The sequence below is a fragment of the Mixophyes fleayi genome, chromosome 5 (genome assembly GCF_038048845.1).
Source record: "Mixophyes fleayi isolate aMixFle1 chromosome 5, aMixFle1.hap1, whole genome shotgun sequence".
Lineage (NCBI taxonomy): Eukaryota > Metazoa > Chordata > Amphibia > Anura > Limnodynastidae > Mixophyes > Mixophyes fleayi.
Window position 1 is genome coordinate 173,364,238 of NC_134406.1, and position 25,915 is coordinate 173,390,152.

General features: G+C 39.7%; 1 protein-coding gene across 3 annotated transcripts in view; it reads right to left on the reverse strand.

Annotated features, from left to right (window-relative positions):
* SLC35B3 (solute carrier family 35 member B3) overlaps window positions 1-25,915 on the reverse strand; it is a 62,590-nt gene that overhangs the window by 13,203 nt on the left and 23,472 nt on the right. Inside the window, exons 1-4 of one of the 3 annotated variants that reach the window (XM_075213047.1) lie at window positions 6,514-6,815; window positions 5,118-5,379; window positions 3,224-3,345; window positions 915-1,069 (exon numbers count right to left, since the gene is read on the reverse strand). In XM_075213047.1, the coding sequence (XP_075069148.1) occupies window positions 915-1,069; window positions 3,224-3,345; window positions 5,118-5,318 (478 nt within the window). In that variant the 5' untranslated portion in view covers window positions 5,319-5,379; window positions 6,514-6,815. Of the gene's footprint in view, window positions 1-914; window positions 1,070-3,223; window positions 3,346-5,117; window positions 5,380-6,314; window positions 6,816-25,915 lie in introns of those variants that run through there. The other 2 variants (XM_075213046.1, XM_075213045.1) reach the window with 2 other exon arrangements.

The window sequence follows — 25,915 nt, forward strand, 5'->3', positions numbered from 1 at the left end:
GATTGGTTACTATAGGCAACATCTCCACTTTTCAAACACGCAGTTTAGTAAATATACTCTTTAATGTCATAGTATAATAAAGAAAATATATTGCACTGACAAAGAAGTGCAGTTGCAGACATAAGAATTAAAAGCTTCAGCCAGCTCCCAAATGAATAGGAGATATTAAAACACTTAATGGAGCTTACCACCTTGTGGCAGTAGTTTTTATATAATCCCACCCCCCTTGTTAGCAAAACCTTAGCGGACCCTCCTTTTGCACACCTTCAGAGAGAAAACAAGTCCACCGAGGACTGCAATCTACAGGCAGTAGTGGCTGGACAACTTGATGTGATGGGCAGGTATCTCTTTCTCACTTTTGTGCCTATGTTATTTGCCCTGAGATACAACACATCTGTACTCTCTACATTAGACAGAATGATATGGTTGAAAAGCACAAACTAGAAAGAACAAGCTATATATACACAGTAAAAGTTCCTTTTAAGTGCATTTTTCAATATCTCCTGACAGTCATTTGTAGTACTGGAAATAATTTTTCTGTCACAGCTTGATTACAGTAAAGTATAAAACATAGCATAGTTCTATAGAAATATTACAATATAATAGAATTTCAATATTAGCGAATACTACATATAAGTAAAAAAAAATAGTTATTTCAGTACCTCCCCATGGACTATCATACAGTTGGATCATGTTTGTTAAATAAATGCCCAAGAGCTTGTCACTCAGAGGTTCAATTGCGAAAACCGATATTAACCACATGATGGTGCCCTTGTTACAAAAAAAAAAAAAAAAAAAAAAGGAGGTGCAATTAACCAAGCACAACATGTGGCGCCTAGTTCGGAGGGCATCCGATCTAAAACATGCTCCATCTGTAAGTCCCTCGCACCTTAGCTGGCTAGAAGGTTGCATACCTTGAATAAAAACTCCTCCAATCATGACAGGGATCAGTTTACAGCATTTGAAAATAACCTGAGTAGGATAATTCAGATAACCAAGGGAAGTGTTTGAAAGACCCATTGTCCCCACAGTGAGGAAAGCTATTATAATATAGGTTTTTGCAGGTATTCTGAAAAACATAAAAAACAAAAAAAATAATGTTTCTTATGCATATAATAAACAGCCCCAATAAAATAAAAAGCTCCACCATGTTCTAGCCCAAATAGGGCTACATTATATTGTTTATTGGTCTATACCATGTTTCTAAATAATGAGTATATATGAGATATATATATATATATGTATATATGTGTGTATCTCCTTTGTCCACATCATTTTTTCTCCAGACAAGCCATAGTTATTTTATACCTATGCAAGAGGTTTTAATATGTATGAAATAAAAATACCATTTTATACTATACATGAATGGCATTTGGGCCTTGTTGATTACTAGAGAATGCATTGTGAAATCCACTATACCAGCTTATAGGAACCTTTTCTAAGAGTCAAAGAGGTAAGCTGGATTTTATTAAAAGTCCAGTTCTCATAATCTTACTTTTTTGCTACTACACTATTTCTCTCTACCTGGGCGGTTTGCCCTCTTTTCAGCACTGAATATCAAGAAGGCTACGGGCCACTGTCCAGGATACACATCCAGAAAATTATTATTAGCATTATTATTCATTCTGAGCGCGCTGTATTGGTTCATAATTACGGATTCCTACTGCCTTAACTACTATACTATCCGTGCTATATTTTTGTGATTTTATACCACATAATAAATTTACACTCTGAATATTCTATATATGACTAATTCAGATGCAATAAAGACAACATATTATTTATGCTATTCTAAAACAAATAACTAGCGGTAACAGCTAGAAACCCAATGGGGTCAGAGATTAAAAAGAAGAGGCTCATAATCCAACTCAGATGCAAAACTATTACTGTGGTGAACGTTAAATGCAATTTATTAGTGTCAAAAGGATGTTGAATTTTATTTATTTTTTTATTCTTCATGACAAGCAAAAATGTTTGTTTGTTTATGGACAAGTCATAAATTTACAGATGCTTTCCAACTATGCCATTGATGCAGAGAGACTTTGTAAACGACTGCTTGCCTCTGCAGGCTTAATGACATCTTAGTAGAGGATTTTAAGGATAAGGTGCAAGAAAGGTGACCAGGAAGAGCCGATTACAGTGGTTTTGTCAACTACATACAGGTAGGCATGTTGGCCAATAGAATGCAACCTATTATTTCAGTAGGAAATAGAGACACAGTGATTACTCAAAGTAATAGGCTGCAATCTCATGAATAGTAGTCCATACCACACTGGGTGGAGCTTATTTTGTCCCGCTTTTGGGATTCTGAATGTTAGGAGCGGTGTGTGTGGAATAAATGCACTGTGTGTGGATTGGTGGGTTTATACACAGGGGCAAGGACAGTGACGTCATATTAGCTGAAGTGACAGCATTATCAGCTTTTTGACCCGTATGAAATGAGAACCTATCATGGCATAGTCCTAACCATGGGAGGAATTTCATCTTTCGGTAGTGGAGTACGGAGCTAATGTTTGATATTCTATTCACATTTGCTGTGCAGCTCAGTGTATTTAATTGCTCAGCTATTTTTCTGCAAAAAGTGGGTAAATGTTAAACTACTTTGTCCTTCAATGAGATGAGCAACAGGGAAGTTTATTGTATGCGTGAAAATATCTCCCAACGCGATCACAGCTTCCTATCAAATATCTCTGGTCCTGCTAAGCTCCGTAAATCTTTACATTTATATATACAGATATATATTATTACGAGCATTTGCTATTTTAAATGATCCAAAAAGTGCTTAAGTTTCAGTGGTGCTTTAAAATAAAGTCTAAGTAGACTTGTACCAAGGAAGTACTACAAAAGAGAAGTCAAGTTAAAGTTTAACAGTAAATACAATAAAGCACTCATAATTACTGGGGTCATGAGTTCAATTCCCAACCATGTCCTTATCTGTGAGGAGTTTGTATGTTCTCCCCGTGTTTGCGTGGGCTTCCTCCGGGTGCTCTGGTTTCCTCCCACACTACAAAAACATACTGGTAGGTTAATTGGCTGCTAACAAATTGACCCTAGTCTTTGTGTGTTAGGGAATTTAGACTGTAAGCCCCAATGAGGAAGGGACTGATGCGAGTGAGTTATCTGTACAGCGCTGCGGAATTAGTGGCGCTATATAAATAAATAGTGATGATAGTTCCATCCTAAACACCTGCAAATTAACAAAATACATTTGTTCTTAACATACCTTCTGCGTTTGTCTTGTGTCAACTGTAATTCTATTAGTCCAAACATGGAGTAAAATCCAAATTGCACTAATGTCAAGTACCAGCCAAATGGTTTAAAACCTTCTATTGAGAATATCAATTCCTGTAAAAGAAAAACATGAGCAAGTTTTTTTGTGAGATATCTACAGAAACAAACATAACCTTGGTTATTAGTAAAAGATACAAAATATTTAATTTTGCTGTAGCTGGTAAGAGGATTATCTATGCCTGTCAAATTACTGAGAAATGTGAAGTGCAACTGCAGTAACTCATTTCAAGTGGATAATATTTATAACAATATAGCGATAAAATTTAAGTTCTTGTTGATAAATGTATTTGATTATGTTGGCTTAATTCTGACAATTAGCATATATTATTCAGCAGACATTTAAAAGTGATAACCACTGTGGGTGTTCCTATATAGTGGCATTCTCCCTGTGACAAGTAGACAAAACCACTAGTCCAGCTAGATGCTAGCTTAGGCATTGCTCAGCCATGAACATGAGAAAAAGGTTGCAGAAGAGAGGAGTCTGAAGGATAGGTTAGTGATGTGCTTTATACCAAGACTAGTAGGGGTTCCTGGGAGGGACAAGTAATGGAAAAGTCCTTTTCTAAAAGTGGACATCTCTTCAGTTTGAGTATTAAGTTAAAGCAGCGATACCACATAGAAAGGTTATTATTTTTGTTCTTAAAATGGCAAGTTAAGTACCTTTTAAGCAAACAAAAAAAGAAAAAGAAAACATTTTCGCTATTTTTCTTAGTTGTCCTCATACAAAAGTATCTCCTTTTAAAAACCTCTCTGGAGGGCTCAAAGTATGGCTGTCAGTCACATACAGGCTCATGTAATTTGCATGCAGACTGCATAGGAGGGAGGTTTTTTTTTTGTTTTTGTCTTTTTTTTTTTTTTACAGCACAGAACAGACAGAGCTCAGAGGAGCATTCCATCTCTGCTCTCTGTAGCATGTGACTGTGGTTACCATGGTAATCCATGACACTGTGTTAAATTATAAATCATTAATAACAGCATAATGAAACAAAACCAAGGAAAATGGTAAATACGGTGATTTATATTGAAAAACAAATAAACACAAATCAATTTTTCATGGGATTGCCGATTTAAAACTTAAGCAGGAAGCATGGGATGAAAAGGAGTGATTTAGACAAACAGTCCGTGAGTGTCTTCTACAGTATTAATATGACCCCTTGTAACCATTGGGGTAACAATAGGCCACCAGAGAGATGACATTTCGCATAATAATCATTAAAGGTGGCAACTATGTTTTCCTGAATGTGCCTCCTTCCCTATCAATGAGAGTCCATAGGTAATGTCTGGGGGCCAAGAACTATTTTGTTCATATCCTAGTCTCACAATCAATACACAAGGGGGTAAATGTATCAACTGCTGATTTTTTTCAACTCGCCGCTAATCTGCGAGTTTTCAGTGAAAATTTAAAGCGGCAATGGCTTTAAAGGCAAAACAATGCCCCTTTAAAGGCATTGCCATTTTAATTTTTCACTGAAAACTCGCCGATTAGCGGCGAGTTGAAAAAAAAATAATCGGTGTTCAAACCGCATTAGGCTGCAGAATCCTCTCATGTTGCATTGTGACGTTAGTTACTAAGTAAATTCCTAGTGACAAGCAAGCTGAAAAATATATCTAAAATTTGCTTCTGGGCAGTAAAAAGTAAATCCTAGTGTAGTAACTCAGGTACAAAATACCACCAATCTCAAAGGCTGTACTCAAAGACAGTGGATATAAAGATTGTTATTCTGGCAACGTGATCAGAATTAGTACATTTGCATGAAAATACAATTTAAGCCCTGAACATACAAATTTAGAAGAGTTAAACCATAGTAATTTCTTCAAATGATTACCTGTAAATATCCATATATTAAATAAAAAACAAAAACTCCAGTAACACAAATGAAAAATTGCACCGATTTCTGGAACTGACTAAGATTGATACCAAGCACCCGAATGTCATCGACAGACTTTATGTGGGGAGACATTGTGTCTGTCTTTGAAGGAATACTGATGGATATATACTTCCTTGAGTTGTTAAATTTTAGATCCATGGTGTTAGGTTGGTTGTTGTCAGGATCGTCTGACTGTTCCGTCAACTGACCCTCTGAGTCACTGGAAAAAAAAAAAAAGAATCAAATAATTAGCATACACCTGATAATTGTCATTTATATATGAAGCATATAGTTTATTTCCACTGTATCATTCACCATGGTGCACTGTACACAGCAAGTCCATCTATACTTTGCAGTTTTAAGTACTCCAGAGCAGAACTGTCTATTGCAAAATACCATGATCAATTATTTGTACCATCTAGCTTACCTATGAAATTTGACAGCCCCATATTGTATAGGTTTCTGTGCATAGTTCTAGAAGTAACCCTTAAATGCAAAATGTTACTTTCCCAAGTTGCAGTGATCCACTTGATCACGCAGGTCCCTCTTAGTCAGCTACAATCTGGGGAGACTGTCCTCACCCCTTCCAGACAGTCTTTTTTCATAGAGGCAACATGTCTGTTGACAACATGCTGTTGACAGGGGCGACAACTGCCTTTCTTGATCACTGCAGGATCTAGTAATATTTTGTGAATTCCACCCAAAAGAGCCTTTAAACAAGAAAATCCTGGAAAAGCAATTGTAGAGGAGTGTTTGTGTGTTAATGAATGACACCATTGACCCCCTTGCAGTGAACACAAGTAACTAGAGCAGGCAATGTCTAAAAGACACTGTCGTTGCTTCACAGGTGTAAATGGCAGTTGCTTCACAGGTGTAAGTGGATATGTGGTTATTAGAACACAATTGTTCCATCACTATACCCGTTTACATGCTTTTACCTATACCTAGCATGTAAATAGGTATGGTGGTGATACAAGCGTTTCACTTTGACTCTACCTGCCAATGGTAAAAACACTAATAAAAGCTGGATTCTTGAGGCCAGTGTGAAATAGGCCTTATATCTAGCACACAGATATTGAATGACTTCTGTATACTCTGAATTGTAGCTACATTACAAAATAATTACAATAAAAAGCACATTATGAATGTACTTACATATTCTAATGAGTGGAAAGAAGATTTGTGCACTGTGCCACCGGTTACATTTCCCAGAGGGGCAGATAGGTATGGGCTGTAATGCACCTTAGTGTTAGCAAAACACAATACTGACTCTACCTGCCAATAGCAATGCACTAACATTGCAAAGGATTAGGCCAAGACCGTGATCTAACGTGTATATGCATAAAATACATGCCGAAATGAGGAAGCGTATAGTGTCCTATAGGAGGGTCAGCCGTGCACGGGTTCACAGCAGCCGATGAGCTGGCCGGATCGCCCCTAGGTACATCTTTCCTCGGCCTCCTGCAATCACCTAGCAGCAACAACCGCAAATCAGCTGTGCGCACCAGGCAGCCGCATATTGCGTTATCCCCGCCGGCTGCTCGCACACACACCGGCCACCGCTGACAGCCCAGCCTTCGCTGGTTATAATGATGATACAGGTGATGAGGGTCTAGTTGTATTGTGACAGCGGCCGTTTCCGCATTGTGACGTCACGCCGTGGTGACGCGTGGCATCACTGGGGCTGAAGGGGATGGGTGGGAAGGAGAGAGCCTGAGAGCCATAGCTACACACAGACGCGGAGTGGGACGTTGTGTCTGCAGTTACTGCGACCCAAACATGCCAAGTTTACTATAATCAGCAGCATCTGTGTACAAGGAAATAAATACTAGTATCCAAGACTGCATGTGTTGTACTTCGGATTCAGGCAGCTCAACACAGCCGCTGTAGGGTGCAGTTCTGCAACTTTACTGTCTGTAGCTGGGCAGAGTTAATTGCATCCTATACCTGTGCTCACAGCCTCACACACAGAATAGCATAAAACGGCACAATTACAAACCAGGTGCCTGATTCATTAAGGATCTTAAATGAAGAAGTATCTTATTTCAGTCTCTTGGACAAAACCATGTTACAATGCAAGGGGTGCAAACTAGTTTTCTGTTTTGCACATAAGTTAAATACTGACTGTTTTTTCATGTAGCACACAAATACTTGATAGCTTATTTGTACACTGAAATTTAAAGTTGATATTTGTGTGCTACATGAAAAAACAGTCAGTAATTAATAGAGATGGGCGGGTCCGGTTCTCCGAGAACCGAACCCACCCGAACTTTGGGTATCCGAGTACCGAGCTGAGCAGCTCGGTACTCTCCCGCCCATTCCGAATCCAAATCGAGGCCGAACGTCATTGTGACGTTGTCGGATTTCGGGACTCGGTTCTCGCGATACTTCAACTTTATAAATACACGCCTCCACAGCAATCCATCGCCATTTGACAGAGGGAGAGAGCAGGGTGTAGTCATAGGCTAATTAGAGCAGGGACAGAGAATACAATATTGTTCTTGCAATTGCTCTAACCAAAATCGCTAGTGCAGAGAGGAGGATAGAGGTTTATTATTTTTTCTTCATATTTGGCACTCCCCAGCGCTTTTGGGGTGTCCCCCATAATTGTGCATTAATATTTCTGGCTGTCAAAAGTCATATCTGTCAGCAGTATCTACTAAATAATTTTTAGCACTCCTCAGTGTTTTTGGGGTGTCCTCCCTAATTGTGCATTAATATTTCTGGCTGTCAAAAGTCATATCTGTCAGCAGTATCTACTAAATAATTTTTAGCACTCCTCAGTGTTTTTGGGGTGTCCTCCCTAATTGTGCATTAATATTTCTGGCTGTCAAAAGTCATATCTGTCAGCAGTATCTACTAAATAATTTTTAGCACTCCTCAGTGCTTTTGGGGTGTCCTCCCTAATTGTGCATTAATATTTCTGGCTGTCAAAAGTCATAACTGCCAGCAGTATCTACTAAATAATTTTTAGCACTCCTCAGTGCTTTTGGGGTGTCCTCCCTAATTGTGCATTAATATTTCTGGCTGTCAAAAGTCATAACTGTCAGCAGAATCTACTAAATAATTTTTAGCACTCCTCAGTGCTTTTGGGGTGTCCTCCCTAATTGTGCATTAATATTTCTGGCTGTCAAAAGTCATAACTGTCAGCAGAATCTACTAAATAATTTTTAGCACTCCTCAGTGCTTTTGGGGTGTCCTCCCTAATTGTGCATTAATATTTCTGGCTGTCAAAAGTCATAACTGTCAGCAGAATCTACTAAATAATTTTTAGCACTCCTCAGTGCTTTTGGGGTGTCCTCCCTAATTGTGCATTAATATTTCTGGCTGTCAAAAGTCATAACTGTCAGCAGAATCTACTAAATAATTTTTAGCACTCCCCAGTGGTTTGCGCTCAGAATGGATTCAAAGCAGTCCACATATGATCTAAATGAGCAACCAGGTTCTGTCACCAGTCCTGATGTTAGTGTTCCCAGTACGTCATCTGGCCAAGGCGATGTCAAACAACAGAGTGTTTTCAAATTAGTGCAAAAAACAAAAACCAAAAAAAAATTTACTGTATTGAAGCGAAAAAGAAGTGTAACTGAGCAAAAGTTAAGTGACGATAAAAAAAAAATTGCAAGCATGCCATTCTACACACGCAGTGGCAAAGAGAGAATGAGGCCTTCACCTTTGGCTATTAGTGGCAGATCCCAAAAAGTTACCCAGCCTACAATTGGTGCGCAACTACTGTTACGCGTCAAAGCCGAGCTGCAAGATAACAGTGAGACATTACAGGAGAATATTTGCTCTGATTCACAAATGACAACAATCCCTGTGGAGAGTCCATCCAACAGTGGGATGTCTAATCGTGAGCATTCTGCTGATGTGTGCCTTAATAGCCCGAGTGTAGCCGGTGATACCCAAATTGAGGATGCCACTTTGGAATTAGAAGAGGATGAGGGGGAGATTTGTGTAGGCGACGAGGGCGCTAATGAGGATGTTGATGAGGATGAGGTTGTTTGTGTAAGTCCTGCACCAGTGGCAGCAGTTCTGGCACGTGACAAGAAAAAGGCCATTGTCATGCCTGGGCATAAAACAAAAAAATCCACTTCTTATGTGTGGAATTATTTCTACCCAAATCCAGACAACAATTGTATAGCCATTTGTAGTGTATGTGAAGCCACAGTCAGTCGAGGGAGGGACCTTAACCATCTTGGAACCTCGTCTATGTTACGCCATTTAACGAGAGTTCATGGCAAAGTGTTGGGAAAAGCTGAAAGTTCTTCCCAAAAGAATACAAGCACTCCCTCATCAGCTAAGACCCTCCGCTCACCGACATACCGACGGCTACAAAATACACCCACCACACCATCCTCATCAATATCCTCAGTAGCGCTCGGAGTTAGCCCGGCATCCCACTTAAGGCTGGATGACTCCGGCACTATTATTGATTCCTCTGAAGAAAGCGTTAGTCCTGCTGCTGCTGTTGCTGCTGCTGGGGGTGAATCGTCATCCCAGAGGCAGGTGAATAAAATGAGCAGTCCTACATTTCAGCAATTAACTGTGAAACAATCATTTGCAAGGGGAAGCAAATATGACAGCAGTCACCCAGTCGCCAAGCGAATCACAGACGCCATGGCTGCAAGGTTAGTGTTAGATCTGCGTCCAATCTCCACAATAAACGCAGCTGGTTTTTCACAGTTAATTGAGGTTTTGTGTCCGCGTTACAGAATTCCATCGCGACACCATTTCTCCCGTAAAGCTATTCCACAACTATACCAAAAAGTGTGTAAAAATGTAGAGATTGCGCTGAAAAATGCCATTCTGCCCACTGTTCACTTAACCACAGATATGTGGACAAGTGGAAGTGGCCAAACCAAAGACTATATGACTGTGACAGCCCACTGGGTTGGTCATTCACCTTCACCAGCAGGAACAGCAGCAGCATGTACACCACTACGTAACATTTGTCACAGGCAGGCCACTCTTTGTATCACCGGCTTCACTAACAGGCATACGGCTGACAATTTGTTACGCAAACTGAGAGATGTGATTGATGCATGGCTTATACCACTCGGACTCTCCCCAGGGTATGTCATTTCAGATAACGCCAACAATATAGTGCGAGCATTACAGCTGGGTGATTTCCAACATATTCCCTGTTTTGCTCACACCATCAACTTGGTTGTGCAGAGCTTCCTACGAAATAACCGTGAGGTGCAGGAGATGCTTTCGGTGGCCCGTAAAATTTCAGACCATTTCAGGCATTCAGCCACAGCATGTAGGAGATTACAGCAGCTCCAAGAGCAGTTTAACTTGCCCTGCCACCAACTTAAGCAAGAGGTGGTAACTCGGTGGAATTCCACCCTGTACATGCTTCAGAGGATGGAGGAACAGCGCAAAGCCATCCAAGCATATTGCACAAGTCATGACATTGGGAAAGGAGGGGGGATGTATTTCACTCTTGCACAGTGGGGAATCCTTTCAGTGCTGTGCAAGGTGCTGAAACCATTTGAAGTTGTGACATGTGAGGTCAGTGCTGACTCTGCTAGTTTGAGCCAAGTCATTCCTTTAATTAGACTATTGGAAAAGCAGCTTGAGAAAATGAAGGAGGAGCTGAAAGCAAGCAATTCAGCAAAGTATGTTGGCCTTGTCGATCAAGTACTTAATTCGCTTCACAATGATCCTCGAGTTATTAAGATCTTGAACTCGGATCAGTACGTTTTGGCCACTGTGCTTGATCCAAGGTTTAAAACCTACATTGAGTCTTTACTTGTAAATGAGCGAGATGTGAACTTTTGCAAGGAGCTATTGCTCAGCAAGTTGGCCGCTGAACTGGGCCTCGGCTTGACGACGTGTCCTCCTTCACTTTCTCAAGCTGTTGCTCGTAAAAAATTAAATTTCCAAAAAAGAAGCAGGGAAGACACAGGGGGCAGACCAGAACAATTTAACATCTGGGCTGGTTTGAAGGATTTTTCAAAAAAATGTGTCACTTTGCCCATAACTCCATCCAATATGAGTATAAACATGCAAAGGATGGTGGAGGATTACTTTCAAGAGGTAGTTGATATGGAAATGTCAGACAGTCCCTTTCCTTACTGGGAAGAAAAGCAGGCCATTTGGAAACCCATGTACAAACTTGCTTTGCAATACCTAAGCTGCCCACCCTCCAGTGTGTACTCTGAACGAGTGTTCAGCACAGCAGGGAACTTAGTCAGTGATCGCTGTAGAAGGTTACTTCCCAAAAATGTGGAGAAAATGATGTTTATAAAAATGAACTACATCTTCCACGAGGAAGGCCTTCACCATCCAAGACATCCAAGCACTGACTGTTCTCTAATGGCGGATTCAAGCGGCGATGAATTGATAGTCTGTGATGATGACGTACACACTGATGAGGGTGAGGATTAAGCTGAAGATGATGCCGATAACATCTTTTTAAAACTTTCTATGTAAGTGTAGGGTGCAATCTACCCCCAAAGAGGAAAGGGACTTGTGGCATTTCCATATCACATACCATCTTGAAAGGCTGCTGTTAGGGCAATTTATCCTTAAGGGTAGGGTGTCATAGACAGAGTGACCCTAAACTGGCTTTGTCCATTTTTCATAATATTGTACAGTCTATAATGGCTGAATTTTTGGGTATTTTATACAAGTGGAGGGGGGCCTAGAGAGACAGAAACCAAACTGGCTTTTTCCATGTCAATTAATATTGTACAGTCTATAATGGCTGAATTTTTTGGTATTTTATACAAGTGGAGGGGGGCCTAGAGAGACAGAGTGACCCCAAACTGTCTTTCTCCATGTCAATTAATATTGTACAGTCTATAATGGCTGAATTTTTTAGTATTTTATACAAGTGGAGGGGGGCCTAGAGAGACAGAAACCAAACTGGCTTTCTCCATGTCAATTAATATTGTACAGTCTATAATGGATGAATTTTTTGGTATTTTATACAAGTGGAGGGGGGCCTTGAGAGACAGAAACCAAACTGGCTTTCTCCATGTCAATTAATATTGTACAGTCTATAATGGCTGAATTTTTTGGTATTTTATACAAGTGGAGGGGGGCCTTGAGAGACAGAAACCAAACTGGCTTTTTCCATTTCTTTACATATTTAACTATAAGTGTAGGGTGTAATATACATTCAAAGACGATGGCTGCATTGCCAATATGCATAGATGGAGAGGAAGACAATCTGTTTTGTGTGTAGAATAGGCCTACCAACGAAGAATTAAACTGTTTTTTTGGATGATTTATTACCTCAACAATTAGATTACTTGTCTCTAAAACAGTTGGAGCACTAAATTGGGTTAATTTAGGCCCAAAAACATGGATTTTCCCAAAAAATAGCAAAACAAAACCAAACAAAACCAAAACCAAAACCAAAACACGCAATGGCGGTTTTGCAAAACCAAAACACGACGGTAATCCAGATCCAAAACCGAATCCAAAACCAAAACACGGGGGTCAGTGACCATCTCTAGTTTGCATCCCTTGCATTGTAACATGGTTTTGTCCAGGATACTTAAATAAGAAGTTTCTTAAGTTAAGATCCTTAATGAATCAGGCCCCAGTTTATTCAGATATACAATTTTTTCATAGCATGCATGCATGTCACCAATATACTTCTGGTTAGCCCATTATAAAGTATGTCATACATTGAAAAGGTAGATCACAGTGCTTTTAGTAACTCCCCTGTCGTGTCTTAAGCATATCTAAGAGAAATGTAAAAAAAGTATAATACATTTGTCTTTAACCTATTAATGTCTGCTCAATTTACGCTGGCCAGACATGCACCGTAAACACATGGCACATAATAATGGTAACTGCATGTGCTATTTGCTGTCACACACCTGAAACAGGGCCAGTGACTCTAGAGAAATGATCAGCAATCAATTATTTTACGTACTTCTGTCCTGTAACCCTAGTGATCATATGATTACCTTGCCCGTTTATTTTTTCCTTTTTTGTCTAATTTAGAGTTTGTAATACTGAAAAGTAAAATATTTTTTAAAAATACTGCAAAAAGAAAGCCCTCTATCATGAAAAAGCAATATAAAATACACTCTTAATGTACTAATAAAAACTTATTGTTGTTTAACAAGCATATAACAAAAATGTGTCTTGTCACAAAATTGCAAAGTTCCTCTTGGCATCAAGTGGTTAATTATCAGTTCGGCTCAACTATAGAAGCCTACAAATTAATAAGTATTACTATTTGTAGTTTCACTATGTGGAGGACACACTGTTTTTGTAGAGCGTACCCATACCATACCTCCCAACTGGTCCCGATAGGGAGCAAAGCACCACAAGTTCTTAATTTCCATGCTACTACTTGTCAACATTTTCAAAACAACTTTACCTGACACTTTACTGTTAGACAAGTGAATCTGTATACATCATAGGTGAAAAACAAGGTAGACGAAAAACATCACACATACGCAACATGAAAAGATCATTAGGCATGATCAAAATAAAGTTATGCATTTTAAATAATATTTTTTTATTTATTTTAACTTTTTTAAGCATAACATAAAAGAATAAATACTGAGAATTGCCACCTGAAGAAAAGAAAATGTATGTTTCAAAGAGTAAAACTGACTAGACATTGGGTACAGTTGTCAATAAGGGAAAAGCAGCTTATATGATTATCTACAACTATTATTTTACATATTTGAGGATAATACATATTTCTGTGCAACATAACTTTATAATTGATGAGTTGCAATGTTAGAAGAATCATTATAAAGTAATTTGGCATGTTATCCACTTCACTACACAGTTAGCGAGATCCACTTTATATCTAGGTGTATGTTTTGCCTTCACTGACAGATGTATATTTGTACTGCACAAACAACAGAAGAACTTTAAGTAAAGGACACCCGGAACCTATAGCCTTCTATAAAAGATCTACTTATAACAGTTTTAAATATATGTATGCAGGGCCGTAATGAGATATTTGTGGGCCCTGTCTAAATTTGTGTTAGGGCTGCCTTGTAAAGAATGACAAAAGAAAACACATGCACACTTGGGGCTTTGACAGAAGAGGCTGGTCCCATAGTAGCTGCACCCCCTGCTACTTTGGTAATGATGCCTTTGTGTTCCTATACCTTGGCAGAACTTATATTTATTTTGTATTTACAATATTTTAATCAGCTGTTTTCAGCCATTTACTGTTAAAAGATCCTGGCTGCAATGTCATTCAATGGGATTAGTGGACATGACATAAAATCTCCCCTCACTCTTAGAACTTTCTCAAATATCTTTCATTCTGACAAGCTCCTGAAACTTCTACATATACACTATATGGACAAAAGTATTTGGCCACACCTGTTAATTATTGAATTGAGGTGTTTCAATCAGACTTGTTGCCAGAGGTGTATAAAATCAAGCACCTAACCATGCAGTTTTCATTTGCAAATATTTATGATACAAATGGGGGGTTCTGATGAGCTCAGTGACTTCCAGCGTGGTACTATGATAGGATGCCACCTTTGCATTAAGATGGTTCGTGAAATTTCATCCCTGCAACTGTAAGTGATATTATTAGTAAGTGGAAGCGTTTAGAAACAAAAGCAACTCAGCCAAGAAGCGGAAGACCACGTAAAATCACAGAGCGGGGTCAACGACTACTAAGGCGCATGGTACGGAAAAGTCGCCAACGCTCTGCTGATTCCATAGCTGAAGAGTTTCGAACTTTCAGTGGCATTAATGTAAGCACAAAATTTTTTTCGGCGAGAGCCTAATGGAATGGGTTTCCATGTCCAAGCAGCTGCATGCAAGCCTCACATCACCAAGACCAATGCCAAGCGTCGGACGGAGCAGTGTAAAGCCCACTGACACTGAACTGTGGAGCAGTGGAAACGTGTTCTGTAGAGTGACAAATCATGCTTCTCTGGCAGTCAGATGGGCAAGTCTGCATTTGGCAGAAGCCGAGAGACCATTACCTGTCTGACTGCATTTTGCCAACTGTGAAGTTTGGATGGGCTGTTTTTCAGGGTTTGGCCTAGGTCCCTTTCCTCCAGTGAAAGACAATCTTAGTGCTGCAGCATACCAAATCATTTTGGACAATGCTTTGCTACCAACTTTGTGGCAACAGTTTGTGGAAGGCCCTTTTCTATTCAAACATGACTGTGCCCAGTGCACAAAGCAAGGACTACAAATATGAGTTTGGTGTGGAATAACTTGACTGGCCCGCACAGAGCCCTGACCTCATCCCCATCGAACACCTTTGGGATGAACTGGAACGGAGATTGTGAGCCAGGTCCAACATCAGTGCCTGACTTCATATATGCTCTACAGAATGAATGGGCACAAATTCCCACAGAAACACTCCCAACATCTTGTGGAAAGTCTTCCAAGAAGAGTGGAAACTGTTATCACTGCAAAAGGGGGACCAACTCCATATTAAACAATATATATTTAAATACAATGCCATTACAGTCCTGCTGGTGTAATGGCCAAGTGTCCAAATATTTTGTCCATATAGTGTATATCTGAATGTTTTAAGTTAAATTTTTTTTTTAATTTTAGAGTCATTTTCTTGAATATTTGCTTGGTTATTTTTAAAGCCATATTCTTGTTTTCAGTGTTCTTTCTCCATTTATATGGTCATATAGTCTGACTTACAGTACTCCTTTACAGAAAAGGATCATTTACAGAAAGGGATACATTATCAAAACTTCTGCTATGGTGCATGCTAGATGCATATGTCTCTATTTGTCGTATGCAACTAGTGTGCACAGTTTTGTTTGGGGAAATTTCTGAAATTTGTCCCCCACATTCCTACACTAGGAGCTATATACACCGAACATTTCAGAGCAGCGCTGTTTCCCTAACCCTATTTGCTGTTAAATGATACATTATCTCCCATATCAAGGCTGTCTGATAGCCAGTGGGCCAGATGCAGTCTTTCAAGTCTTATTTGTGACTCCAAACATCATCAACAACATCCATTGATTATGGAATTGCATAATCCTTTTTTTAAAATAGTGTTTGGCAGCTGTCTGGAAGCTTTCGCAGAGCGTTTCCGTTCATTTGAATTTGGAACTCACATTGCTTGTTTCGGACGGAGTAGATAAGTGCTAAGTTCCTAATACTGAAATACGCAACGGCATTAGCGGTCCATTTAACATTAATCAAAATGTTTCACAAAGACTGACTATGCATTTAACAAAAGAAAATCAACATTTTCATGAAATACAATGTCCTGCTTTTCACAGCATTTTAAATAACACCAATTGTGTAAAATCGTTCAAGATAAAACCTGAAATTGATCACTTTTCATCATAGTACAAAAGTATTATAAACACCTGTAGGCGAGTAGGGTTATCTGTAAAAGAGAATTATTGTCATTTAAACTGTTATTAGATCTTTCAGGAACAGAGGAACCTCTAATTTACTCTTGCTGCACAAATTGCATTTTTTCAATTCCCCACTCTTTACTTCCCTAAAACAGCTGCTTAAGGCAGCTGGCTCAGGTTGGTTCATGGTATGCATACTGATGCCTCTATCCATCAAAGTAATCCATTTCAGTGGCTCCTTTTTGCCTCGTCAAATCTCTAAGTGTATTAAGCTCCACCTCTCCTACTACAGAATGAGTCTGTGTCCGGGCACTGAGATGTACATTCATCACATGCTTGGCCAGAATCATATAGTGCACCCAGTTTTATAAATTAACACGCATTAGATAAAAGAGGGCAGAAAACAAGTTTCTGCACTTTTCCCATATTATCTTGCACACAAAAGAGTCTGATTTTGAAGAATAATCATTGCCTTGTATTGTTAAATCAATCTACTATTAATCTACAGCACTCAGTAAGCAAAGTAGGTTTGTTCCAGGCTAAATTGTTGAATATATTTTCACATGAACTATTATGAAACCTGTTTGATGACATTTATAAAATGTCAGTTTGTTGATTCCACCTTGACAACCCAAAACAACTACTGGTTGATTCACTGAATTGTGTAGCTATCCTTATGTATAAACTAGCTAGGACAGTACTTACACAACTTTGATCCTGTAAAACATTAATTGGAAGGGAAGTGCTCATAATGTTTTCTTTAATTGCAATAGCAAAACAATGGTTAATATGATCATTTTCATGAACATAAAACATAAAAAGGAAAATTAATTATATCAATAATTTTGTCTCTCATTTACATGTAAGTATTAAGCAGAAGAGAAGCAAATTACATTATTGTACAGTATGTTATAAACTTATATATATGCAATCTTAAATAAATGGTGCTGATTATGATGATAATCTTGTGAAAATTGTCCTTATTTAATAATGACTTTCATTGGTAACAAAATGGTTTAGGTGGATGGTTCCAGTGTTTGCTAAATGTGACTGTGCATACAACAAAGCAAACATCACATGTACACGGGAAGATCTTGATATCACTGGATCCTCAAAACAAGAATACATAGTCTAGGATTAAAATTAATTTCTGTTTAACATTACACACAGAGGGCCTGATTCATCTTCAGATGTAAGTCCATTTGGGTGCTATATCCTGCGTGAAATAGCTTTGTGCATGCTCAGAAACAGACAAATGAACGCAATTGCATGTAATTCATGCCTGAATGCAAATGACACCTACTACTTGAAGGGTGGGATGGGTGCGGTATGGGCTGATAAACATAGGCAGTAGCTGATTATCAACTAGGCTGCAGCCTAGGGCGCAAAACATTTTGGGGGGGGGGAGGTTCAAAAATGTGAAATGGAGAGGTATAAACTGAAATTCACTTTAAAATCTAAGTAGTAGTTCTAAGTAAAAACAAAACATGAAAGAAAAATGTAGTAAGGTTTTAATCTTGATGTATTACCATGGTAAAAGCTAAAAACAAAGGAATATTCTGTAAGTCAAACTTGGACAGGCTTTTGGGGAGAGCGTGTAGGAAAGACAAGGATGGCTACAGGCGCAGACATGACAGTCCCTTCACATCTTCACCCTTAGTAGCACTTATGGTTGAAGAGTGGCATAATGTAGGCCACATACTAACTTATGGATGTCCACCTGCGCTCTGCAAAAGGTTCCAATTAGAGTTATGTATTTATGTGTTGGCAAGGAGCGCATTACTAGGGCTTCTAGTGTTACTGCTGAGGTCCCAGCTTGGGACTGTAACCAGTGGTATCTGTGCTGAATTTGGCAGCAAGGAAATATAAATTAAAGTTAGGAAGTGCTAATTCTGCCATAGAAGTTGTGTTTTGCAAAGTATTTTAGCTAAACTGTGCTCTTCTCCCAGATCATTTGGATAATAAATTGACAAATTATTCTAATTAAATTATTATTCTAAATTATGAGTAAGAGTTTAGGGAGTGTGGAAAAAATATAGTTTTGGTAATAAGAGCATCTTTACTAAGTTTTTTTTAGCAATAATGGAAAATAGAAATTTTGACCATATAGATATTTTAACTTTTATACATTTATATTCAGTTTTATATAGTCAAAGGGATTTATTTCTATATTTATGAACTTAATTACCTAAATTTATCTTTCCAATAGAGCTAACAGGGAAACAACAAACTAATATTTATTTTGGTATCCACTGATTTGTACCAGTTAATCACTTAACTTAATTAATCATTTCCTAAATTAGTTCACTAACCAACATATTTTGAAGATGTCAGTGTGAAACCAGCGTTATCATCTTTAATTTGTGTAAAGATCTTACTGGTATTAAATCAGATTGGTCCCTGTGTGTTATCATCGATTTAAACGTAGTGCCAGAACTTTTGCCAGTGTCATAGCATCTACATAATTTGGAAAAATGCTCACTTGTTGATCATCTTTATTAGCACTGTTTTCAAAGCTTCTCTTATATAAAGGAACAAGTTCTCACAATTGGAATAAAAAAATAATTCCCTCAATTGATATGGAGAGGATAGGGAAGACATTATTATTTATTTTCCTGCTGCCTTCTCATGGAAAATAGCAGACTGTTAAAATGCTTTTAACCTATCAACCTGTATGCTGGAGATTTCGGTTGACATATCAATTAAATTTGAGAAAATTACATTCTATGCCCTCATATCGTATATGAAACACAATTCATACATCCACCTTCAACTTTGCAAGTGGAAATACAAGCTTTTTTTTTTACAATCTGTGCCTTTTAAAGGGTAGACTCAATCTATCTCTAGGCTTTTAGGAACACGCTTAATATGATGTCCTGTTTATTGTTCCAATCAAAATGGGAGCTATAATCTCCTAACCACCTTAGTTGTACTGGAGTCAGGTTGCAATGAACATTTTCATTTGCCATTCAGGTTTTTATAATTTGGGGGGAATAACAGTGGTAGTTATGTAGAGAGCAAAGAAGGCGGTGGAGCCTGATGCCAATACAAGCAAACAATAAAGAAAAATATGCTACTTCAAGATGTGTCCTTGTAGGGGATTTGAGCTCATAATCAATCAGTTACCATACCCTCACTTTAATCCACTCAGCTATGTAGTCTAATATAGCTTACATGAATAAAAAAACAAAACTTAGTAAAATTCAGACCTCAAAGTAATCCCAAACCAATTGATTTTAGAAAAGAAATCAAAGGCTGATCATAATACACATTTTGAATCATCGTACACTCATTCATATTTTAAATCTAAAAACTGAATGCCAGTGTATCATTTAAACCTGGGTTTCTCAAACTCAGTCCTCACGCCCCCCCTACCAGTAGAGTTTTTCCAGGTAACAAGGTAAATAATTAGTACAACCTGTACCTGGATCTGTTACAATGTGTCAGTCAGTTATAAATACACCTTTGCTGCAGCAAGGAGATATGGAAAACATGCACTGTTAGGGGGCTATGAGAACTGGGTTTGGGAAATCCTGATTTAACCATTCGGGTCCATTAAAATTCCAAAAAAATTCCCTCTTACATAGTTTCCGAAATCTATCAACACCCATAAGGTTGGTTTAATAAATTCTGTGACCGCAACTGTTAGCCCATAGATTGTAAGCTTGCAAGCAGGGCCCTCTTACCTCTCTGTATGTATTACCCAGTATTGTTTTGTTTTGTTTTTGTTTCCAATTGTTAAGTGCTACATAATTTGCTGGCGCTATATAAATAAATGTTGTTGATGATGATGGTTGGATCCACATTATGCATTTCTACAACATGTTTTGATAAACTATGTGTTAATTTTTTTTATTTTTGTAAGATTGTTGTTCCTCCTATGCTCCATAAACTTAACCCTAAAGGCTCTAGTAGTCCTACGAAGGTATTGGAGCTGGCAGAAACATTGAAGTGCATATTATGTATCACAATTACAAAATGTGGAAAAAACTCTTTTGAAATCGAAGAGGAAACATTCTTAAGTTCATTCATCATGTGTGTATACTTTGGTACATCTTGTTTTGTTGCACCTAAATTTGTGAAGAAGTTTTTCAAGAAAACTTTGATTTTGTTCCTTAATGTTTTGGAATTCATCTGATATTCTCTAAAAGCCAATAAAATGTTAAGGTTTTTATTCTTTTGAAAGAATGTATTAGGTCTATCAGAAATTGAGGAGCACAAAAATGTGATCTTAATAATAATTTTTGTTTATGATTTTTTAAATTTGTTCGGAAAATTGTGTTGAAGGCGTTAAATTTGTGTCTAAATACAAGTTCGCCCCATATGTGCCATCCCAGATGTACCTCTGTTTGAAATGGCCCATATACAAATGAAAAAAACTGGGGGCAAACTTGATGCCCATGGCCGTCCCGGGATTCTGGAGATAGAAACCTAAATTGAATAAAATATAAGTGCGTGTGAGAATAAAAGTGATGGAATCTAAAATAAAGTTGCGTTGTCTCTCCGAGATACCCCATCAATGTTAAGATATTCTCTGACAGCTTCAATCTATGCATATATATGTATGGGTTTATTGGTGTAGAGAGCTTGTACATTCATTGTCAGAAAAATATATTGTGTGTTCCACACAATGTCTTTTAATCCTTTTAACATATGAGTGGTATCCATGATGTGGGACCTTTAGGGACAACGTGACCCTAATATATAAAAATTAACATATAGTGAAAGATTGGTAGTGAGGGGCCTGATACCACAAACAGTAGATCGCCCAATTGGTGAAGTGTCACTCACCGGACTGTGAGTGCCATTTCTCCTGTGTTCAGGAACCGTGGCCGTCCGCCATCCTGAGGGTCTGCGCATGTGCAGCCCTTATGAAACCTTCAGTACCTGTTGCTTTTAATTGATTGGATGATCAGGCAACCCTCCCTATTTAAACCACCTGTGATCATTACCTGGTTGCCTGATCTTGGAGTCTCATTCCCCATGAGCCTCTAAAGGTGTTCCTGTGTTTCCTCGTGTATTCAGCTCCAGCTGATTCCTGTCTACTACGATTGTGGTTTCCAGACCACTTCAACTCTCCTGTGTTCATCGTGTCTGCACTCAGCTGATTCCTATCTGCTACTGCTGCCGGATTCCAGTCCGCCTCAACTCTACTGTGTTCAGCGTGTCTGCTCTCCGCTGCCTCCGTTACTACTGCCGGGTTCCAGACCGTCTCAACTCTCCTGTGTTCATCGTGTCAGCTCTCCACTGATTCCTATCTGCTACTGCTGCCGGATTCCAGACCGTCTCTACTCTCCTGTGTTCAGCGTGTCTCCCTTCCGCTGCCTTCACTACTACTGCCGGATTCCAGACCGCCTCTACTCTCCTGTGTTCAGCGTACCTTCCCTCCGCTGCCTCCGTTACTCTGCCGGATTCCAGACCGCCTCAACTCTCCCGTGTTCATCATGTTGCCAGTTTTACTTACTACTTCTTCCTGAGTATTGCTCCGTTGATTACCGGTTACCTTCCGTGCGCTGCACCAACCTGATTACCGCTTCCATCCTCCAGTGGTCTCTCCTCCTGCCGGCGTTCAGCCGTTCAGGTATCCCTGCACGTCTCCTTGACAGCCTGCTCTCCTGAACCGCGGTATGCATACTTTCCATTGACTTTGCTATTGTATTGCATATCCGTCTGGACTGTGTTGTGTTCATCTCCGGAGTCTTCTATCTACTGAAGCTATTGTTACTATTGACTTTGTTTCCTATTACCTGGATCGCAATAGTGACTTCGTATACATCAAGCAGCGCTTGTCAGTTATTATTGTATTGTGGATATCATCGTGGGATCAAGTTCCGTGTGCCCCGTGTATCCTCTGCATTACATTCATCTCCTCGTGCCCCTCCTCACATATATATAGCAGTGGTACAACTTGCTGACGCAGACCACTGACTCCTGTTTCCCATTGGCACCAGTTTCAAGTATCCTCTCACATAAGCAGTGGTACAACTTGCTGTACGCAGACCACTGACTTCCCCGTTACCTACTTGCACCTGGAATCCATTCCTTCACTATAGACAGTGGTACAACTTGCTATACGCAGACCACTGACTCTCACTACCTCCTCTCTACTTCTGGACATTCCTCCTCACTATAGCAGTGGTACAACTTGCCGTACGCAGACCACTGACTCTCCTCACGTTTCCTTGTCCATCTGGTTCCTCGTGTACATCCATCTAAGTCATTACCAGTTGCTGCTAGTCATAGACTTTCCTTGAGCATTCTCTCACCATCTGCTGATTCTCCTGTTCCGTTGTCACCCTGCTACCAGAGGACCATAGTACCAGCTATATTACTCTGGTAAGAACATCATCTGGTGATATCCTGGGCAAAGACTCCTAGTGCCCGTGACAGTAAGATCAGGCCATGACAGACCCAGGATCAGAACCTACAGCTAAAGAGATGCTGCAGTATCTGGTTACCCGTATTGAACAACAGGATGTTCGCCAACAACAATTGCTGCAATGTTGCCAGGCGTTAGCCTCCCAAAGAACGTCTGCGCAAAATATCACAGCTACTGTTGATGCTCCTGTGCCTTCCTCTGTTTCCCCAGTGCCATCCCAGGTGTCTACTGCTTCCACACTACACCTGCCTACTCCTTCAAAATATGATGGAGACCCCAAAACATGCAGGGGTTTTCTAAATCAATGCTCAGTTCATTTTGAGCTTCAACCTCACAATTTCTCTACTCATCGTTCCAGAGTGGCCTATCTCATTTCCTTGTTTTCCGGACAAGCTCTCGCATGGGCTTCCCCTCTGTGGGAAAGAAATGATCCATTATTGCAAGATAGTGCCAAATTTATTTCCACGTTTCGAAGTGTATTTGATGAACCTGGTCGTGTTCTTTCCGCTGCATCCAGCATCCTCCGTCTACGTCAGGGTTCTCGTACTGTAGCCCAGTACGTCATTCAATTTCGGATATTAGCCTCTGAACTTCAGTGGAACACTGAAGCCTTAATTGCCGCCTTCTGGCAGGGGCTTTCTGAGAAAATTAAAGATGCACTGACTACTCAAGAATTACCTACTTCTCTAGAAGATTTGATTTCTCTTTGCCATCGTGTAGACATGAGATTTCATGAAAGAGAGTCTGAAAAAACAACTTCATTTAAAGCACCTCTTCGCTCAAGTCCTCAAGTTCGCCAAGTTTCATCTCCGGTGATATCTATGGAGATAGGTCGCTCCAAATTAACTTCAGAGGAGAGGGACCGAAGAGTAAAAAATAGACTTTGTATCTATTGTGCTGATTCTACTCATATGCTCAATTCATGCCCTAAAAAATCGGGAAATGCCAGGCCCTAATCAGTTCTGGAGAGGTGAAGTTAGGGTCCCTGGAGTCCTCTCCATGTTCTACGAAATTAAAAGTGTGTGCTTTTGATGTTACGGTTTCCTTTGCTACCAAATCTTTCATGTCCCAAGCACTTATTGACTCTGGAGCTGCAGGAAATTTTATTTCTAAATCCCTCGTGAATCAATGGTCCCTACCAGTGATTACTTTGAAAATACCTATTACTGTGACTGCTATCGATGGATCATGCATTATTAATGGTCTCATCACCCAGAGTACTTCTCCAGTAACCCTTCAAATTGGTGTATTACACCAGGAAGAAATTTAATTTTTAATTCTTCCTGTTACTACCAGTCCGATTGTATTAGGCCTTCCATGGCTTCAACGTCATTCTCCCCAGATTGACTGGCACACTCCTCAAGTTACGTCTTGGGGGCCTAAATGTCATCATCGTTGCCTCTCTCAAGTCGTTCCTCTCAAGATACAGCAATCCTCCATTTCACCTTGTTCACCGGGACTTCCTTCTCAGTATGCTTCTTTTGCCGATGTATTTGATAAAATTCAGTCTGAACGTCTTCCTCCTCATCGTTCGTGGGACTGTCCGATTGATCTTCAACCTGGCAAGACTCCTCCCAGGGGTCGTGTGTATCCACTTTCGTTACCTGAAACTCAAGCCACATCTGAGTACATCAAACAGAATCTCCAGCGAGTATTTATTCGACCTTCTACCTCTCCCACTGGAGCAGGGTTTTTCTTCGTAAAAAAGAAGGATGGGTCATTACGTCCTTGCATAGATTTCCGTGGACTTAACGCCATAACTATCAAAAATCGGTATCCCATTCCATCAATTACTGAGTTATTTGATCGTATCAAGGGAGCCCGGATCTTTACCAAGTTGGATCTTCGTGGTGCCTATAATTTAATTCGAATCAGGTCCGGTGACGAATGGAAGACAGCTTTCAACACCAGAGACGGGCATTATGAATATTTAGTAATGCCCTTCGGGTTATGTAACGCCCCCGCTGTTTTCCAGGGTTTCATTAATGAGATCTTCCGGGACTTGTTATATGTTTGCGTCGTCGTCTATCTGGACGACATATTAATCTTTTCTCAGAACCTGCCTTCTCATCATCAACATGTGGCAGAGGTCCTTTCCAGACTCCGGAAAAATTCATTATTCTGCAAGTTAGAAAAATGTTCATTCGAGTTGCCCCAGATTCCATTTCTGGGATATATTGTCTCCGGAGTTGGTCTTCAGATGGATCCAGAAAAGGTGAATGCTGTATTACATTGGCCTCAGCCAACTACTCTTCGTGCAATTCAGCGTTTTTTAGGTTTTGCCAATTACTATAGACGCTTCATTCAAGATTTTTCCTCGATTGCATCTCCTATTGTGGCCCTAACTCGTAAAGGGGCCAATACTAAACAATGGTCCTCTGAGACCCTTCAAGCCTTCCAGTTTCTCAAAGAGTCCTTCTCCTCCGCTCCTGTTCTTCGACAGCCTGATGTGACGCTTCCCTTCTTCCTAGAGGTAGATGCCTCTAATGTTGGCTTAGGAGCCATTCTCTCCCAAAGATCGGAGCAACAAAAATTCCATCCTTGTGCCTTTTACTCTCGGGGTCTTCTGCCTGCGGAGAAGAATTATACCATCGGGGACAAGGAGTTGCTGGCTATAAAAGTAGCATAAGAGGAATGGAAATATTTGTTGGAGGGAGCTCGTCATCCTGTGACAATTTTTACTGATCATAAAAATTTGTCATATTTACAGTCTGCTCAATGTTTGAATCCTCGTCAAGCAAGATGGTCTCTTTTCTTTTCTCGTTTTGAACTAATCATAACCTTCAAACCAGCTGCGAAAAATAAAAAAGCAGACGCCCTATCTCGAGCCTTTGTGACGTCCTCAGACGTTGAAGATTGTCCTAACCACTCTATATTAGACCCCAAATGTGTTTCTCTGGCTGCTTCTTCCACTAAGGTGCTACCATTTGGGAGAACCCTCGTGCCTCCTGCTCTTAGGAAGAAAATCCTTTCGTGGTTTCACTCTTCTCGTTTTTCTGGACATTCTGGTGAACGCAAGACGTTTGAAATTCTTTCTCGAAGTTACTGGTGGCCTTCTATGAGGAGAGATGTCAAAGATTTTGTGGCTG